Here is a 16,958-nt window from a genome sequence, read left to right as displayed (position 1 = left end):
TAAGTATAAAGTTAAGTGTAAAGTAACAACTAAAATTCATTTGGACGTAAAAATCTGACATTAAAAACCTATAAACAACAGGAATTCGTCTTTTTTTTCTATATGCTATATATGTAAGCCATGGTATTACTAAATTAATTCACGAGAAACGTTTGTCTCAGATTCAGGAGTTTAATGTTCATTATTTCTCGGAAACAAAAAGAAAGTTTTTTCAGATTTTCTTTCCCAAAAATTGGGTGTTAAAAAACGAGAGTAATTTGTACACGTACTATATAAAACACACATCACAGACTAACAAATATAAATCTGTTTTCATTACTATATATTGTTCGCAATTTTTATCCCGTTTCGTAGGTCTAAATACTTTGACAAAATATCATTTTTATTTATCAACAATGCCGGGTCGATTCACAGATGCCAAGAAACAGGATATGGTCGATCAAATGGATAGTTATGTTATATTAGAATTGCTTGATTGAAGTTTGTCATTATAAGGACATACCGTCGGACGTAGATAATATTGTAATAATTGAAGGATCAGATCAGCAGTTCCTGCAAATTATAATATCATAAATTCAACAATTGTGGAGAATTTGGCTTTAGAATTACTTAGATCAGTATATCTCTTCTGTTGATACGCACGTAGAAAGATCATCAGTTAGGTAGTGCGTGAAAATGTTCAAAACTTATAGGGAACAGTGATAGTAATTGGATATTAAAATATTGATAACCGTCAGCTTAGGTCATCTGAATGACTGATAAATTAGCGACGCGAAATAATATATCTTGCAGTGATTGAGGCCTGTGTATGATATGCGTTAAATATTATTAGACTGTATCAGACGAACCGTAAAAAAATATTCAAATTTTTACTTATTTATCAAAGACATTTGGAAAAATTAAAATTTCTGTAAACGTATTTTTTTTTTTTTTATTTTTTTTAGACACAAAAAATAGTAGATCTATACGCAATGCACTGCGTTCGAAACATAATGAAAATCTCTGCTTCATCTCTTGTACGTGTAATATAACAAAAGGATGAGCCGAAAAAGTTTTCAACTTATTCTGTTTGTCATGCGCATAAAAAACGCGTATTTCCGTGTCAACCGCTTTTAGTAAATCTACATTGCGTGCATAACAATGAATTTAATCTAATATCATGATTTAATTGTATTATACACATAATATATAAATATGATATTTTTTAAATGCAATTTATTATTCTTGATAATAAGATTACGGTAACACGGCTTCATGGATAGGCAATTTAGCTACATTATTGACGTGGATTAGTTTATTAATTCTCTATCACTGGACAGTGGATACACACCATTGTCTTTCATCACAATAATATACGTCGAAACGTTAAGTATATGGTTTAATTTCGAAAATAGTAGGGATTAAAAAATTAACAACCAACTATAAGTACAAGATATTTTGGTGAATATTAGAGGCAATGTAAATAAAAAAATAATAATATGTATATTTCAAAAATATTTTTGTTGAAACGCAATACGATGTAAGGAGTACACTAATTTATTTTTTCTTTTAATAATTTTATCAAGTTTTGAAAATGTTGACTATTTTTATTTATTTTATGTGTTTTATTTAATCGATTTTTTTTTTCACTCCGCTTCAGATATTATCCAATAATTTCATAAAATAATTAATTTTTCACTGTTATTTTTATAATTAATTATGTGCTAGGACACCGAAATCAGTTAAAACATGCAAATGATATGAAAATTAAATGATTGCATTTTTTAATTTGAAATTGTTATACGTTGGGTTATATCAAAGCTTCAAAACATATATTTGGTTTTTGATTAAAAATTGGGCATAATGATTAAACAAAATAAACTTTTTTTTTATTAAAAAATACTTTTATAGAATTTTGTTTTAAAAATAGAAATATTAAATTAATTTAAATGATATGGATTTTTAAAATATATAAAAAAAATTAAACATAATCGAAAGATATCGATTATAAATTAAGAATATCAGTTCATGTTCAACTGAAATACGATTTTTCCCTATCGCTCGCTCATTTATAGCTTTCATTGCGTAAAGACCAGTCTACTCTAAAACAAGGTATTGTAAGAATCATTACTTTTCACACAATTATATAGAGTGCAAATATTAGTTATTAATAAATTACCATGTTACCTAATTAAATGACTGCTGATCTGATTGCGATCATCGCCGGTTCAAAGCAACCTCATCACTCACACCTTATCTTCTTTATAATGAATTCAAGGTCTAAAGTAAACAACTCTGTCATGAACTAAATAGAACCAAGAAAACGGTACCGTCGTTAATTCTCGCTAAACCTAAAATATTTAAGACGGGTGACAAGTCACCGTTTTACTGTTGTGATAACATAAATAACTAGTCAATAGCAGAACCTATATTCAATGCGTTAGATTACAGCTTGTAATTTCTATTCCACCTAAAAAATTGAACACGAACATACTCATCTTCAAAAACTGTTATCTCTTCTACCACAAAAAATGAATCCATAGACAGCATCAATTAACATATCATCGATAATACCAATGAAAATGAAATAAATAAAATAAATCTCCTCTACCAATATGTATTCAAGCTTAGCTTAATTACAATACATTTTGTCTCAAATAAAATATAAAGAAAAACATATAGTAAAAGTTTCTTATGTAAAACTACTGTCAAAGTTATTAGACTGTAAATATTTAGTTCTGGCTCTTACAAATCTACAATTATTTTAAATTACTAAAAAATTATTTATTTCCATTCATATTAGTCAAAACAAAGCACATCATTTACAGACGTATCATCGTCAGATCGATCATCGTTATTTGAGTTGGCGTACTAGACCATTTTTTTCATGATTTAATCTTGTTCCAACAATCGCAATTCGTCAATGATTATAAAAATAATTATTGTAGTAATCGCATGACCTGCGTGAAATTTATCCGTGAAATGTGAGTTTTGTGCAACATTTATTCATAATCGCAATAAAATCCGCCTTGCAAAAGATATACGATTTCATTTTCACGCCATAAACTTTCTGAAATTAAACCCCGACTGTTTTGTGTTCCCCTCCTCGTAAAAATAGCGATATTTTATTTACCAGATTAGTAAGGAAAAAACTGTTCGACGTTTGAAAAAAAAATCCACCTAGCAGGCGCTCGGCAAGTGCAAAAGTCGATATTGTTAAACAGCAAAATATGTTTTTTTTTTACCTTTGGCCCGTGTGTTTGTGTTAGTTATATTTATTGAATCGGTACACAGCTGAAATAGTTTTTTAGTTTTTTTTTCTTTTATTCAGTAACTATTATTTACAATCTTTTCCTACTGGCAACGAGTAAAACCGATGACAAGATAACAATAAAAAATAAATAAATAAAAAAAAAAGTTAATCCAGAAAGAGAGAAGGGGACTAAATATATGAATATTTAACAAGAAGATAGGGGTATTATAGTCGTGATTTAACGCGAGTTTTAAAATAAAAAAATACTCAATTTATTTGCTAAATAGTAATAATAATTTATATTTCTCAATAATAAATAAAATTACGGAATTTATTATATTCCAAAAAATTTACGACACTTATATTTATACCACATTTTATTACACTGTTTTTATATTTAATAAGTTCAAGTATAATTTTAATAAAATTTACTAATATTTACAAAACTACAACAAAGGTTTTTTTTTACTAAACTTTAGCTGACATTTTAATAAATCTACCTAAATAATAGTGCTAGTACAAATTATAATATGACTATGATATTTTGATAATACCTGCTAAATTAAATTAGGAATATCAACTAAAAAATACTAATATCACTTATTATTTCATAATATTTTTTCGAATTATATAAATATAAAGGGACGATAAAGAGATCAAATCCTTTGAATTCGATTAAAAAGAATTATTTTACTATTAATTTTTTTAATAGTTATGTCACAATGCTCAAAAGTGATTTTAAATAGTTATATATAATGGGTAATACTAGAATATAGTAAAGACCATAATCATAGAAAATTATATATTTATACATTACACACTTTATACGTATTGTACACACCTATTTTTCAACTAGGTTTATAAATTTAATATACAAACCTTATTAACGTAATAATGATATTCATAATGTTGTTAGCTGCACTTTTTCTACTCACGCACAGCTCCAACATAACCATTCTCACAAATTTGTATGATTAAAATAATATGTGTATACGTAGATATATTTTTATTTTTTTTTTTTTTTTTGAATTCAATTATAGACATATAATAAATAATATTTAAAACGTGTATATTAATCCCTCTAAAGTATCATTCTACGTAATTTTTATAAAATATAATTTTACATAAAAATCATATAAACGATTAAATTTCATTTGTAACAAATATGTTATACGTTGGTCAGGTTGACATTCTCTAAAATCATAGTTATAATTTAAGCTTTTATTAATACACAGAATAACATATTATATTTATATAAACCAACTGTACACAAAACGAGTCATCAAAAAGTATTTACAGTTTTTAGTTGTATATTATGTATGAAGAAATTTATTCCCATTGTCATTGCCAGTCAACTTGTGATTCTCTGCTTTTTAAAAATCTATATACAAACTAATTTTTCTAATAATATCATATTTTTGTATTCTTGCAATATTTTTATCAATAATTAGTTAAGGCTTTAATTCCAAAGATATTCGTGAATTCTTAGGGAGGCGGGTTAAGATAGAATAGAATTGTTTCTCTAACCCGGTCCAATTAAAAAAAAAATTTTTCAAAAAAATATTAAAACCGATATTTAGTAAAAAATGTATTAGTATAAACGTTCGTACAATTTGAATGAAATCTCTTAAAATAAAAAATAAAAAGTTTACGGTAGAGTTACGTTTCTAAATTTCATGATAAAATTTTATGAACATGTATTTATAAATAACTTTGGTTATTTAATTCAAGAAAATTTTCTGGTCTTAAATATGGACTACTTAACATTTTTACATAAAAAAAAATGAGAAAATGCGATGCCAATGAAAATCTGGAGAAAAGTTAGCTCGTAAACCTATGGAATTTAAAAAAAAATTATCGTATCACGAGTTGAATACTTGAATTACAGCGATATTCTCAGTGAAATTTCCAATAACGGACATGAGACTACCTATATCGAACTAGTCATATAGAATACGACTCTAAATTTTTCATACACTATGTATAAGAACATTGATGAGACATATGCAGGCCATCAATTAAGATTATTTTTTGTATATTATAGTATTGCATCGTACTAAACAATGATATAATCGAATCAATTCAATTATACATATAATTTAATTCATGTTGTTATCGAGTGCTTATTTTTATCAGTGATAACTTATAATAAACACCGTGTCGTGCCTTGTTCCGCACAAAAATAATATAATAGTGTCGTTTGTCGTAAACGTTGCAGTCCGTTAACTGTCTCAATTGTTTTCGAAATATACTAGTAAAATAACTGGCTTTACTCGGCCACACGATAACAAATTTCATTTAAAATTGGATTTTTTTCCTCGTGTGACATGCATAAACAGTAATCGAGTGCCTTGCTCGCGGAAAGCAGCATATACGTAATATAATATTATTAACTGGGATGGAAAGTATATTAGGTATTTTTATTTAAGTTACAAATACTAGTTATAGTATATAAGTTTATATGTTGTATCTTGTATCTTTTGAAATTTGATAAATATTTCTTAAGAATTTTTTTTAAATAGATCATAGATTTTTTTTTTTTACGCAAAGTGACTAGATACATTAACTATAATACGTAATTTTTTGTTATTAAATAATAATTTTAAATTATAATTTATAATTTATTACATTTTAATTTAAGTTTTTGTTTTTTTTTAATCTAAACTATATTATTAAGTATATTATACTTATATTATAGTTACTATAATAACTCATTTTTAATATGTTTTTTGTATCTTTTATTTTTTGCTAGTGGGTATTAACTGGAATCATCTGGATTGCAATTTAATTATTTTTATTTTTTATTTTTACTTTAATACAAAAATACTTCAAAAAAAATTAATTTTAAGAAAAAAAACTGCGTTGTCATACTATTGTTGTTGTAAATTTAAACAATTTGTTTCGATATTAAGATTGCCAAATATAACAGTGTTGTGTCTTTTTTTATAGGTTTTTCGTGTAAGAATGAGTCTTAACGTGCTTCAAATAGCATATTTAAAATCCACATTTTAATGAGCCCCACATAAATAAAACCACATTAAGTTATAGAATGCAACAAAAATAATTAAAAATTAGCATTTTAACAACAAGTTTTCAGTAATGAAAGCAAAACGTTCAACATTTGGTACATATAAGTATCAAATCTTCAAATTTCTTCGTCATAAGCTCGTAAAATAAAAGTCTAATGTCGAAATTTTTATGAATAACGTAAATTAATTTTTAATATTTTTTATATGTCTAATCTCTAAAAACTACATAACTTAATTTTATCATTTTATCAATTATTTTAATATGATACTATTTTCATAATATTTCAATAATCATCAGATTACACTTGAAACATGCAAAAAAAAAAACATATCGTCACATTTTCAATAAAATTATCAAATAATAAACTGTTATCATATAGCAACCTATATAATCGATACTCTATATTACATTAATATAAACAAAAACGAATAGGTAAATATTATATGATAGTAAGAATACTTAAAAAATCCAAAAATCAGATACTCTATTCATTAATTATTATAGAAAAATGGAGATGAGCATGATGGTTGGAGAATCGCTCTGTATGTAAATAACTATATGTAGGTACTACAACACAACATGTGTGCAATATATTTTTTTACGCCAAAATTTACATTTCACGCGTGCATCCCACGTTTCCACCGATGTTATGACTTATCCAGCTGTGACGTTTAATTTTTCCGTAAAGCATAACCCGGACTGGCAAAACACGATAGGATTACCTACACAATTGTATACTACCGTAATTATTATCATGTTAATTAGATATGTTTTTTTTTTTTTTTTTTTATCGTCTCGGCAGAATTTTTTTTTTTTATTTCAATAATAGAATATCATTTGGATGTTAAATTATTATGCTATTCAGCCGTTATTTTTGTACGATTTTTATTAGATGGTTCGATGTACTGCGAAATATTAAATTTGCTCCAGGCGCCATGACCTACAAACCGGACAAAATTTAATCATGCGAATTTTCCGAGTAAGAATAACGACATGTGTTTCGAATACATAAACATTTGGTCCACGTCCATGGGTTATTTATACGTTGTTTTTGTTTTTCTCTTTCTATCTGCTCTTACATCGGGATCTAATCATTTTCCGTGAATAAAAACGGGAAATAATAATGTGATATGTCGTTTGCGTATTCTAAAAAGTCCTGAAAACAGTTAAATCAATGCTAGCCGTTTAGCTTCCTAAATAAATATAAAAATTCTAACTTTCGGATTGTATGTTTCTATTAACCACGAAATCACCGTGCACAACCATAATAATATATGCATGTACCTATCTACTGTTGGTAGGTACTTGATGAGGCCACGCAAACTGAAAACAAACATGGTTTTAAAAAAAAAAAAATGTATAAATATAAACCTTTTTTCTTTTTTAAACTTAATTATTTATTTTTTCCGGTGTCAATAAACACCAATCAATTTTTAATCACATCGAATAATAAATTGACCATTACATCGACTTTGTTTTTCAAATAAAAGTGTGTCACTGCCCACTAGTTATATAATATTGTATGTAAGTCATCGTTTTGGCCACGGTAAATTGTATTTTATGTGGCATCAAATACAATATTTTATGCAAAACCAATTGAATAACTAAAATATCGTAATAATTTAATAAGTACATAGGCCAAGTCTGCCTGCTAGTATAACATTAAAATATTATTATTTTTGAATAAGTTTAAAAATCCATCCCAGGAGGATTCATTAATCGAGTAATTAGTAAATGATTTTTTTTTTTTTTACCTCAATGGTTTTAATTTTTACCTTTACAAAAGACGTCTTGTATTTTTTTCATTATTTTTACCTACTCTATAATTAATAATTAAATACTGTATATTTTTTTTTCTAAACGTTTACGCGCAAAACACATGATCAAGTTATTACATAAAAAAAAAAAAAATTAAGACCTTCATAATAATAATATACTTAATATGCATATTTTCATCTTTTTTTTTTGTCAGTTGTATCTTGTGCCGGGTGAGCGCAATATATTATAATACACGACGTATTGTAACATATTGCGAATTTAAAATTCGAAAATTGTGAATGCATGTTTTAATGTGTAAAAAAAATACATTCAAAGATAATAGAATAAATTACATAAAACCTTAAAAATATTCAGTAACATTTTATTAATAGATCCTTGAATGTTTAAAAACAGTTACCGATATTAAAAAATTAATGTTAATGTGGTATTTAATACAAGATAATTATTATTGTCTTATACTCTTATATCTTATCATATATCATGCATAAAATAACTAACACAATCTATAGTTTATAGTAAATTCATTGGTCCAAAATATGGTACCAGCAAACATTCTTTAACAAGTTGTATTCTTTATAAATATTTTCGTTAAATAAAATTTCAATTTTTTTACATGTAGAGCGATATAATGTATAAAAATTAATAAGCTAATATTTATTTATAAAAATTATTTCTGTGCAAAAAACAATTGTATGATTCAATAATACTATTGGTTTTGTTGGTCATGTTTGTATATTGTGTTTAGTTAAACATTTTAATTATTTTACGATTGTATATATTATAATTTTTTTTTTTTTTACATATTATATTGAGTTAAAATATTTAATTATATTATATGAACTTATTGGCTACCGCATGAACTTCTTCATTCTTGTAGGAATAAATTAGAGTCTGACCTTTATCATTTTTTTTCTTATCTGTGCACTGCATCTATAAGAGTCTTTTATTATCATGAGCTGGGAATGCTTAATAATATATATTCACGTATTTGTATAAAAAAAACCAAGAAGCATAATATAATATGCAGCAAAATGTTCTTGAAAGTTAATTTTTATGACGCACGAGCTATAAAACTACAAGGTTATTCACCAAATGCTTTGCACCTGAAATGGCTGAAATCGTATAATATATGTGACTACTTATTTTGGAATTATGCTAAAGAAAAGGTGAACAATCGATATATTAGATATTATGAAATTTATCGATTTTTTTTAGATTTTCAATAACTGGTACCACATTTTTTTGAGCAGAGAACATTTATAACTACCAAAAACCAAATATTAAATAACATTTAGTGCACGATTATTAAAATTCTAACCATTTCAAATTAGTTCAATAATTTTGATGAACCATGTATTTTATAGTGGTTGCAAACTTCTTGACACTATTCGTTTTTGAGATATTACTTATTTTGCAGACTTCATCGCGTTTGTTTTTGTTTTTCAAAAATATATTTTTATTATACTATATCACAAATTATCTGATCTAGAAACAGAATTATTATCTGCTCGTCACTTAAATTAATTTTATCCATCGCTATTCATATAATATAAAACGGCTTCTGCAGGATGTACACAATTCCAAACAAACAAAAACGATAAGCTTTTTTCTGACATTTACATACAATAACCGTACTAGAATTTTAGTCTTCACTCGTCCCCGACTCATTGACTTATCTACCGGTCACGGTCGTCAACTGTTTTATCGTTTTGTACATTTCACAAAATGCCAAATTTATGCAGACTTGGTCATAAACATGTGTGATTTCATACACACATAGTATACACATCCGTTGAAGATTTGTATTCACCGACGCTGTATCATTTCGTTTACACGACGCAAAAGATTATAAATTATTATAAATTTTTTTCGCGCTAGCCAGGAAATCGCGTGTCTCGGCTGCCCACGCGCTCTCCCCGCGTCACCGAGCTAACCGGTCTGCCGTACGAGTTTTATACCGCAACAGCCGCCACGGACGATAAATCTAGTCTTTTCAGGACCGGAAGTCCCGGTCTGTGCCGACATCACACGTGAAACCGCCAAGTGTAATATGTGTACTTATTTTGTAAAAAAAAAATAAAAAGGTGTATAATATATAATATTATTATAATATAATGCACGTACAATGTTCATGAGTGTATTATATTATATAAACATGGTCGCCGCCCACCCGAAGTTGAGTGTAAGTACTCTGCTGCAGCCGCTGTATTGTGCAATAGTTATTCAAATTGTTGTGCGAACCGTGAAAAAAAAATTATGATTGAATTAATTACACATTTAATCGATGTGATTAACGATTACTATTGTTTGTTTATGTCTAAGCAAAGATTTTTTTTTCAAATATGTAAAAGGTTTCTTCACGTCGATCGTGTTTAAGAAGAATTTTGCGTAGTGTTTGATTGTTACCTATTGAAAAACTATAAACTTTCAAAAATATATTTTAGACTATAGTTCTCCTCCGTCTTTTTTCTTTGTTTATTATTCAAAATCCATTTTCGGTGCCCATACATTATTACTATTATTATTTTGTTGTTTTTATATCTTAGTTTAAAACATACAATAACGCATCAACAATCTATCGAACTGTTCACCACACCTCTCGATTAGTATAAAATTATGTATAATATAAAATATATAAAATGAAAGAGAAAAATCAACACAACCCTCGTCTCCATTCAACCGCATCATTGATCATCGCCTAACAGTATTATAACAATGAAAATAATCACTTTAAAATCAGTATAGACTATACTTTAGCCCGATCGAAAACAGTACGTAGAGAATTTGCAATGATATATATATGATTATAAAAGTTAAATTATATCGATAAATAATTAATATTAAATAAAATTATAGTGTTTTCTTTGATCGAGTTGCAAATTATCAATAAAACAAAAAAAAATTGTTGTGGCAGTTGTAGACAATCGAAAAAAATATATTTGTTAGGTATTATAAATAACGGTCATCAATATGTTATAAACTCACCTACCTACTGTAGCAGTTCGTTGAATATATACTATGTCATTATAATGAGAGAACTTCTTTATTGAACGACCTAGTCGAATTTACTTTCTATCCGGCTTAACCAATAATTGACATTGGATCCTTACAAACCTAAGTCTTTCGGTTTAAATATCCTATTTACTTTCGATTTTTTTTTTTTTTTTTTAAATAGACATAGGTACTGTATAATAATACTTATTTGTTATTCCATCGATGGTTTGAAAAATTTGTAGCCCCATATCACGACGCAATTCCACGAATCATTCTTACAACTATGGGTTGTTTTACCTAGTATTTCCCTAGAAATTTCAATCCAATAATTTATTTTTAAATTAGGTTTTTTCATTTAATATATTTTTTTTGCTCATCCCGGTATATTTTTGTATTATATCAGTTAACCCGGGTTGTTAATTTTAAGTAGAAATATTTGTTTTCATACTACCCCAGGTTACGGTCAATTTTATATCGACATTTTGATCAGTATTCCATCGTTTTGTTCATTAAAAATAACTAAAAATACATCCGCAATGAGTTATTTACTAATTGAGCCCATACAATTTAATTAAAAATATTAAACACGAAATGAGCTTTTGTAGGATAAAACAAAAATATTTTTTTTATTACAAAATGACGTAGTTTCATACCAATTTCAAAAAATAATAAAAACTTTTATAATTATTGTGTATCTGTAGAAGAAAAAAACATCATACATATCATAAATGTAATTCTGTTTACACTGTTTAGTCCATAGGCACTCGCTAACCAGTAAATTGAAACCTTTGTCAAAAATTAAATCGCATAATAGAATTAAAAATACTCTTTTCAAATCTCATCTTTAATTTGACAATAACAAAATAAAATTATACATTTATTGGATAAACCCAATTGTATTTTATCTTATTGCTATATAATTTACTCGTTTTTGAAAGCTATTTAATGACTACCAAATAGAAAGTCTCTATTGCTAATACTATTGTCATAATAATTATTATCACTGTTATTAACCATAATCTTTCTTAGCTCATACCAATTGATAAGTATCTTTTAAATAAAATATTTATTTTTTTACATTTATTATATTTTTAGCTGTTTTGAGTACATAAAAATATATAATCGATACGTTGGTTATTAAAATATCATTTACAATCGCAAATATTATAAAGCCAAAATATTTAAATATATTAATCTTAATTACATTTTGAATAGTATAAATAAATGTATTTTATCATTTCATTATACATTATTATTAGACTCGGTAGTGGTAGTTTGTTCACGTTTTCACGATCAAAAAAATTAAAGTGTCATTAACTATTGAATATACTTTTTTATATAGATTCAATGCGTACATAAAATATATTTATGCCGTACAATATCTGAATTTTTTTTTTTTGTTAATTATAATTTATTAGAGGTCATTAAAATAATTCATTTGTAGTGAGCTATTATATTTGTATATAAATTATAAAAATTACACAATTTTTAATGATGTATAATATTATTATTTAAAATGATTCCATGCAAATAACTTGCTTGTTTAAATAACAGGGAAGTAAAAAAATTATTGCATTCGTAAGTAGAAAAATAACCCCAAAAAATACAATAGTAATTATTATTAAAATAACTTTTATTTGGTTTCCGGGCGTTTTATATAGGCAATATAGGTACATTACGGCGAAAGTGGTTTAGTAGTAAAATGTTATTTTATGTTACATCGAAATAAAATAAGCAATTTAACAGACAAATAACAAATCAATACAACATAATATAATATAAATAATTATTAAAACACGAATTTTATTTTATAATTGTATGGTTAACAGTGTCTTTATTAATTCAATATTGAAAAATACTTTTGAGTCGATGAAGTTCTTAGGTTCATCACGTCGGTTATTAAAATCAAACAATTGTATACGTTATTAAAATCAACACAATACATTACAAAAGTCAAAAAGTGTTACACACTTGTAGCGACTCGCGACTGACATTATGTATTGTTAACTTTTAAGCAAGTAGTTTCTCAACACAAAACTGATTGTTAATGTCGTAAATGACTTTAAAATTTGAATATTAAAAAGCAGATTTGGAATCATAACTACACTCACACACAAACAAACACACAAGCAACTTTATGTTGTAATGCGAAATTAATTAAACGATATTTCTGATAAAACTTAAATAAAACTTTATTGTTTATATTACTTTTAATAGCTATAATGTTTAAATTCATTCAGTTTGCATTTTTAGAGTATTATCGTCTCAAAGGTATAACAAAACAAAGAGAATTAAGTTTAACGAATTAATATACATAATTATTTTAATGTTCGTCAGTTTCGGTTTGTTGATTTATCGCTCCCATACTTCATTGCAACAATACGGACACACATCTTACTCCGCACAGATCGGACGTGGATTTGTTGAGTTAAATTAATTTTACTATATTGTAACTGCTGCTGCAGTCGTATCTCCGTTAGAACCGTACGCTGCCTTGTTAACGATCTCAAAAGAATTGAAACTATTCGGCAGTTTGCGTTCATACACAACGTATTCATAACATATTATATCGTATTTTACCTATAAATGCGTCCGAGAGCTAAATAATACGACGTAGAATGTTATTTGGTGCACGCGCTACATAGACGAACACAAACGATTTACGATGTCACGAGCACGAGATAGTAGAAAACCGACTGAAATGTTGGCTAACAAGTTCGACTGCTGTTACGGGTAGTCGTTAATTTTTAGATTTTTAATATTTATTATTTCAAGAGATATTTATTATTCTATATTAATATAAAATAATCTAAAGAAGCCGTAGTGATAAAATAAAATGATTTGTAATTAAATCTTCAAAACATATTATTCTTTGAACGCTAGTTTTCAATATCTGAAAAAAAGACAAAATTGCTACCACAATAATATTGGTTTGCGTCATATGTTATTATTTTATTCTGAAGAGTAGAATTGTATTGTATAGACTCGCAAACCTAATATATATAATCATATCCTTATACGTATGGCGTCCATCAGTGCGTGAGTTATTTATTTTATGAGTTCATAGTAAAGCCATTCATTACATTATTGTTATATGATCTTTAATGAACGGATGTAGACGCAGACGGTAAAATATAAAATAACGATTTGTTAGTACAATAATCTATTACTGGTTATTAAAAAAGAATATTATAAGTTATTTAATTACTGTATTTTGTTAACATTTTTGATGTACAATATAAAGTTTGTTAACAAATTTAAACAGTTTTATGATTAACTAATAATTAAAATATATGAGCCATAAGAATAATGTGTATATACATATTTTCTAAGATTCATGATTATCATTAAATATAATTATACTTTGAATATTTTTTTATATCTACAAATATGGTCAATACAATACAATAATAATTACAAATACGGTGTGTGATTATAGTTTCAATAATTTTAATAAATAATTTTATAATCAGTGTAGAAATATATTCATAGAACTGCCAAAGTCGATGAAAAGTCATTTATTAAAATTTATCGATTTTAAATAATATCATATTGAGTAATCTTTGAAATTTGTTTGCACAATATTTGTTAGTTAAAAAAAAAAAAACACGTATTAAAAGCTCATTTGTGCAAACACGCTCTTGCGAAATCGATCAACGCATCTACGCAGAGGCGCCATCTCGATAACGCACGCGTAAACAATTAAAAATAATATGAACTACTATATCGATGCATACTTTATTTTTTATTTCTGTTCTTATCCTGTTCTAATGTGGTTATTATTTCTGTTTCAGAGTCCGTTTAATATAGATCCAAAGATGGACCTCGACCGGAGACTGAACAATGAATATGTCGACGTATCAACACAAGCGTGTATACATAATTACAAATATTACTACAGTTCAATAATACGCATAATATGTTGGTGTTAAAAAAAAATAAAAAAATATTTGATAAATATAAATATAATCATGAACATTATTGTTCGAAATTTTCGGAACTATAGGTGTGCACATAATAAAACGTACGATTATGTCAATGTAAAATAAATTAATATTAATAATATAATATTGTAATAATCGAAGGTTTTTTTTTATACAAATTGAAATCCTCATCGGAACACAACGGAGTCAAATACCGACGCGATTTAATCTTTAAATAATAATTGTAGTAATGATAGTAAAAAGAAAAATATTTATTTGATGTTTGTACATAAATAATATATTACAAAGTTATAATAATATTATGCACGTTCACATCAGTTGTATGTGTGCGTGCGTGCGTGTTATGTATATGCAAATAATATTTTATTGTAATAATTATAAAACTATAACCTATTGAAACGATAAGCTTTTAATCAACAAACTTCCCCTTTCCGCGCGCATTCTCATTTTGGTGGTACATTGTATAATAATAAAATATACAACAATGGCAACACTCTAAAATCAGTCGGAATACGCGATGCCGAAAATATTCTGTACGCATTGTGTATACAGTATTCGTGCGATTATCGAAAAAAAAATGCAAGTTTCATAAGATCATAATATCAATATTTTAAACGCGCATAAAAAATACTTAATACCATACGTTTTCAAGGTTTTGTGTTTTAATCGCTATACCTGCGACATGTACATAATTATATTATATTATATATTGTATTATATTCTATTATAATAATACCTATGTATAATTTACTTTAATATCGTTTTAGTTCATATATCGTGTACAACCATTACAATATTTATAACTATGTATATGATATATATATATTTATAATGTGCAAAGTCTAAATAATATTATCTTCGTAAAAAAATGCATTAACGAAGACGAAATCAAAAAATTCGTAGATCGCGTGCTCACATACCGGTAACGGTTTAAAGTGATGTCGTCAGTATATTATATATATATATATATATGTATATATATAGTTATAACTTTTGTAATTTAACTTTTTATTATTATTATTTTTTTTTTTTTTAATACTATGTAACGGCGGCAGCGATTAACTTACACTCGAGTCCCAGCCACCAGAAGGATAGATTTTAACGAGTTTATTTTTATTATTATATTCTCATTATCAAAACTTTTAAATTTTCCAGTATTATTATTATTATTTTATTTTTATTTTTTTGGTCCCGTAACTGAAAGGCTGATTTAATGTAATATCGTTGTTCTTATAAATTCTAAACATTGTGTGTAAATAATTTATTTTTTATTATTGTTTGAATCCGATAGTTGTGGTCAAATCCGATGGCTTAACGGGTTTTTATTGATTTAAAATAGTTTATTGTCGCATTCGAAGTAGTCTTTATAATTCTTCTCTCTTATATACGTATACAGGAAAAAAAAATCTGAAATCGTTTAAATCTTCTGGTGGCTAGTGATGTGCTTTATCTCAACAAGTGGTTCAAAGCACGGGGTCTAATGTTTCATTTTTAATTTGTCGATCCGTACATTAATAATACATAACTACCGACAACATATACAGCCAAAATATATTTTAAAATCTAAACCTCATTAAATTAAAGAACAATTTTCAATTGTTAAATGTAATAAAGATTATTGTTTTTAGTATTTTTAATATTATCATATATTTATATAATTATTATTATAGAGTGTAAAAATTCGTGTATTTAATGCCGTTCCCCTTGTTTGTTTATAAAATCGATTAAGTATTATTGTGCTGTACAATTATATTGTAATAGTTTTCGTAGAAATGTTTATATGTTTTTTTTTTTTTTTTTTTGTACACGATAAAAAAAAATAATAATAATTAATGCATACGACCAAAATCGCATTGCGCTGTTGTCATTATTCTTGTTGTAGTATTATGTTACTGATTGCACTAAAAAAACTTCATTACAATTAAACAGCTGTTTTCTATCCGTCGTTTATATTGCGTCACAACAGCTCCGAATGACGA

The 16,958-nt window shown here is 26.3% G+C and overlaps 1 protein-coding gene across 1 annotated transcript in view; it reads left to right on the top strand.

Annotated features, from left to right (window-relative positions):
* Nucleotides 1-15,252, top strand: part of LOC112598682 — a 147,830-nt gene extending 132,578 nt beyond the window's left edge. The window contains exon 9 of the mRNA XM_025345218.1: nt 14,830-15,252. Within this exon, the coding sequence (XP_025201003.1) occupies nt 14,830-14,840 (11 nt within the window). The 3' untranslated portion in view covers nt 14,841-15,252. The remainder of the gene's footprint in view (nt 1-14,829) is intronic.
* Nucleotides 15,253-16,958: the final 1,706 nt, after the last annotated feature.

This window comes from Melanaphis sacchari, unplaced genomic scaffold, assembly GCF_002803265.2.
Source record: "Melanaphis sacchari strain LSU unplaced genomic scaffold, SCAv2.0 Contig4_pilon_pilon, whole genome shotgun sequence".
NCBI classification, from domain to species: domain Eukaryota; kingdom Metazoa; phylum Arthropoda; class Insecta; order Hemiptera; family Aphididae; genus Melanaphis; species Melanaphis sacchari.
The sequence above is the reverse complement of the archived record's forward strand: the minus strand, read 5'-3'. Positions and strand labels throughout refer to the sequence as shown.